Genomic DNA, 4,267 nt, shown 5'->3' with positions numbered 1-4,267 from the left:
GAGTTTAATTGATACAACTTTTGCTCGCAGAAGGCGCTTGCTTGGGCATGTTCCTTTCTATTTTTGAGTGCTAGATTACAAGAATTTCTGGATTTATCGTATAATTTGTACACGGAGTAGAGACTTTCATCTAAGAATGAAATGTTAAAGTGAGTTAGCAGGGTCAACTTGGTGTTAGACACTCTGGCGGTGCCTAAGTTATTATAGAAAATTCCACTCGTGATATTTAATTGAGTATTTTTATAATGAGAGCTAGTTATGATCGGAATGAGGGAATGCAAGAGTAAGAGAATCAGTGTCATCTGAAAAAGACGGTTTCAATAAATTTGTGTGATACTTAATCTTCCTCTTTCCAACAGCTACTTCATGTTTGGTTTTCAAAGACCCTTAGAATTTTATAAGGTCCTTTGAAATTGGGTGATAATTTCTTTGATAATTTAGGGTTGTTGCCCCTGTTTGCAACGTAACACATGTCGCCGATTTTGAATTTCACGGGATTAACCTTTCGGTCGTGACGTTCTTTGCTCGCGCTCTTGGATGGAAGCTATTATGTTTTCTCTAGCGATCTTAAAAGAGGAGTTCAGTCGCTGCTGTAGTGATTTTACGTAGTCGTCGTACGTATACCTGAGTTTTGGCTCTTGTAATAGCGAAGATGGGAGATAAGGTTTATTACCGAATAATAATTCGTATGGTCGATAGTTAGTGGATTTGTGGACGGAGCTGTTGTAGCTAAACATTGCGAAGTGCACATACTCGTCCCAATCGTTCTGTGTTGGTTTAATGTAATGTTTTAGGTAGTCCTTCAGGGTTAAGTGGGATCGTTCCAACGCTCCATTTGTTTGGGGGTGATAAGGAGTTGTGGACAAGTGTCGCGTTTTGAAAAGTTGTGTTAGATCTTTGATTAGTTGGGACATGAAATCGGGGCCTTGATCGGTCAATATCGTTTTTGGAATACCGAAATATGTAATAAGTTTTGTTCGATATGCTTGTGATCTCCATCGGTTGTTTGGTGGGTTTGAAATTGGTCTTATTAAGTTGGCAAGATTGACATTGCTTTATGTATTTCCTCACGTCACATATTCCTTTACCTTGGAGTAGGTTTTGTTGAACCCATAGTGTCCCGAAAGTTTGCTGTCATGGTTTTCTTGTAAAATCTTTTCGATTTCGGATTTGTTTTTAGGGGTCGTTTTGGTTGTGTCGAAAATAGAAATTTTGTTCTCTTTGAATAAATATTTCAACATTTCGTAGAGGTTTTGGCGTTTGATGTGATTGTGATTATCTGGGGGGACTACTGCGAAATTTTCGCTGCGGATAATTTTCTTAAAGTTTTGTAGACATTTGAAGAGATCTTTGCAATCCAATTTATCGAAATGGTGGGTTGTTCCGAACAAGAGGTAAAATTTTTGATTTTAACTATTGAGTTCCGTGATTCCGTTGATACTCGGGTTAGCGTTAGAGACATCAAAGTTCGAATTTATATAATCTGCGTATTGATTGGATTCATCTAAGTCTTGTGACCAGAGAAGAATAGTGGGATCTTTGAGCTTGGTTAACGGTTTACTTTCTTTATCGAACATGATAACGTCCTGATTTGTATAGTGAAATTTGATGAAATCTTGGTATTTGTCATCGGGTGTAGTAAAATTGATGGTTCTAAGTTCAGGTAGAAGACGGGGGCCGACCATGGTGTCCATGAACGTACGTTCGGCACCGGTCCTGGCCCCCCCACTGACGGCGGTGGCGTCGTCTGCAAAAACCTTTTCAATTCGTTACCACGCTACTTTAAATATATTACGTAATATTTATTTTGCGCACGGCCCTTATTTGTTTTGCACACGGTGTTATTTTCGTCTTGATAATTATCAAGTAGTTTATTTAGTCGTGTGCAGAGTGTCGATCAATGCGGTTCCCTGGTCATAATTATTTGGGTCCCGGTAATAATTTAAATATTGGAGATCCTATAGACGAAGACGATTTAATTGCATTATTACACGATTTAAGGTATGAACACGCTGAATCAGAAGAAGACATTATCAATGCCGATTTAGATGCAATTGATGAATTCTTAGTTGATTTCCATATAAATAATAATTATCATTCATTAATTGGAGCAGTTGGTTTGTCATTTAAAAATATATTTGAACAATTATTTGGAGTTGTATATCCAATGGTTGGAGGCGTTACAAAAAAGAAATTAAATCGTGGTAATTATTTATATGCATATATAAATTCTAAAGTTGCACACGAATACAGATTATTACGCGATACTAGTGGAATTACTTATAAAGAATTTTTAAAATCTGATCATTATAAACATATAAAGAAGCAAGCACGTATAGACTTCGATCATGAGTATCCTCCCGGAACCACCTTCGATTCCCCCGGAGATAACGACGGAGGGGCAAACGACGACCAAAGTGGTATTGAAACTTCACGGGATGATAACGTCGTTGATAATGCTTCTTCTGATATTGTTGATTCTGAAATATATAACGAAGATGATGTTATTCCTGAAACACAGGTACAGGAACCAGGCACTTCTAACCAACATTCGGGGGAGTTACTCGGAGATAGGAACAGAAGTTCTTTAAAACGTGAGTATGGCGCCTACTCCAATTATTGATCCAGAAAAACAAAATTTAAGCGCTAGTCAATCGGTTCGATATACGGAATTATTACATAAATATGGCCCTACTACGCCGAAGAAAAATTTTAAGGTCAATGGCTATCGCATCAAGAATTTGTATTTCTGGAATAAAAAATTATATAAAAGTATGTTATTATACAATATATAATTTATTATTATTATTTATTTTTTATTTTTAGGTATTAGAGAACGAAATCAAGCTCAATTCGATTCAGAAGCTAAACGTCCTGCAATGGAAGCTCCAGTTGAAAGCATGGATACAACAGAAAACGTAAAGTCTGGCGGTGGTGGAGCAGTGTCAACATCTACTGGAATGAATGGAGCTATGGTATCTATTCCTCGCTGTATGAATGAAACATCGTTCACGTTAACATTCCGAAAAAGTTGGATATTTTATTCTTATGGTTATAATTGGAATGTTTTAAAAGTACCATTGCCGAATGATCAAAATAACGGATTTCAATATCAATGTACTTCTTTAGCTACAATTCCTTGTGATTTAATAGCATTTTATATAAATAAAGGAGAATATGATAGTATTCCAAGTGGATCTAAAATTGTTAATGTTAAATGTAATGTAACACCTTTGGGAGTTCGTACCGCATTTGATCACGGTACAACATTAACAGGTACTGCAAATACAGAACATGTGCCCATAATTATGACAAATGTTGGCATGAATACAAAAATTATGTCATTTTCGGCATCGTCTTATTCCGTCAACGCTACCAAGCCAATGATACCTACTGGCATTAGTCAAATTTCTTCTTCGTCAGTAGTTGAAAAATTATATGGAGCTGCAAATTTTCAAGATAATGCGATGAATATGTCATTAGGTTTACCGCGTTCAGCTCCGTGTTACTATGCTATTATTGGAAACATAGATGCATCATTAAATACTGCTGGGTTTCCCAATTTAATCCAATATTGTGATAGACATTTATTGCATAGTGTTATTGGACAACCAATTATTTCGTGGTCGTATTCTCCTAAACGTGGATATATAGGGAAAGCGAAGGACATATATTTACCTAATGGAAAAAAGGGTCAAAATATTTCAACTATAAGACCTACTATGCTTTCTCCACAAAGTTTAATCGGCGATCCACAAGGTTTGGCATCTATAGCATTACAATCCCAAGTATGTAGATTTGGATATGAAGAACATCATTGGAATGCATTAATTGAAGATTTATATGTAGAAAATTCTGGTGTTACGACTTCCAATATGCCACATGTTATACCAAAATGTTATATAGGCATTTTACCAACTCCAAGTTTAAATCCAGGAACAGAAACAGAAAATATTCAGAATACATCTTTATATTTTAGTGTTGAAACAGAGATGACAATATCTTGTGATTTTTCATCGCCATGGCAATCAAAAGGTAATGTTTATGACGCATCACATATACCTATTCAATTTGGACGAACAGAAGGATGGGCTAAAGATGAATCTTTTGGAGGATGGTATATGAAAAATGGATTGGCTAAAGAAGGTAAAAATATGCCAACGGGATCAACACATTTACAACAAAAACATTTAAGAAATAGAATTGTAGAATATTGATTTATTATAAAATGTTATACAATTTTAATAAATGATAAAATGACATTGGA

General features: G+C 35.6%; 1 protein-coding gene across 1 annotated transcript; it reads left to right on the top strand.

Moving 5' to 3' along the window:
* Positions 1-1,806: 1,806 nt before the first annotated feature.
* Positions 1,807-4,267, top strand: LOC139430044 (uncharacterized). The gene is made up of 2 exons (XM_071196636.1): positions 1,807-2,594; positions 2,827-4,267. The coding sequence occupies exons 1-2, from the start codon at positions 1,901-1,903 to the stop codon at positions 4,215-4,217; spliced, it is 2,085 nt and encodes a 694-aa protein (XP_071052737.1). The 5' UTR covers positions 1,807-1,900; the 3' UTR covers positions 4,218-4,267.

Source organism: Onthophagus taurus, chromosome 6 (genome assembly GCF_036711975.1).
Source record: "Onthophagus taurus isolate NC chromosome 6, IU_Otau_3.0, whole genome shotgun sequence".
NCBI lineage: Eukaryota > Metazoa > Arthropoda > Insecta > Coleoptera > Scarabaeidae > Onthophagus > Onthophagus taurus.
Note: the sequence above shows the minus strand (reverse complement) of the source record. Positions and strands in the feature narration are given on the sequence as shown.

What these genes read in the sequence shown, in the direction of transcription:
- LOC139430044 (XM_071196636.1), top strand. Translation starts at nt 1,901, where the DNA reads ATGCGGTTCCCTGGTCATAATTATTTGGGTCCCGGTAATAATTTAAAT. An exon ending in GAACAGAAGTTCTTTAAAAC is followed by an intron (nt 2,595 to 2,826) that starts GTGAGTATGGCG and finishes TTTTATTTTTAG; the next exon opens with GTATTAGAGAACGAAATCAA.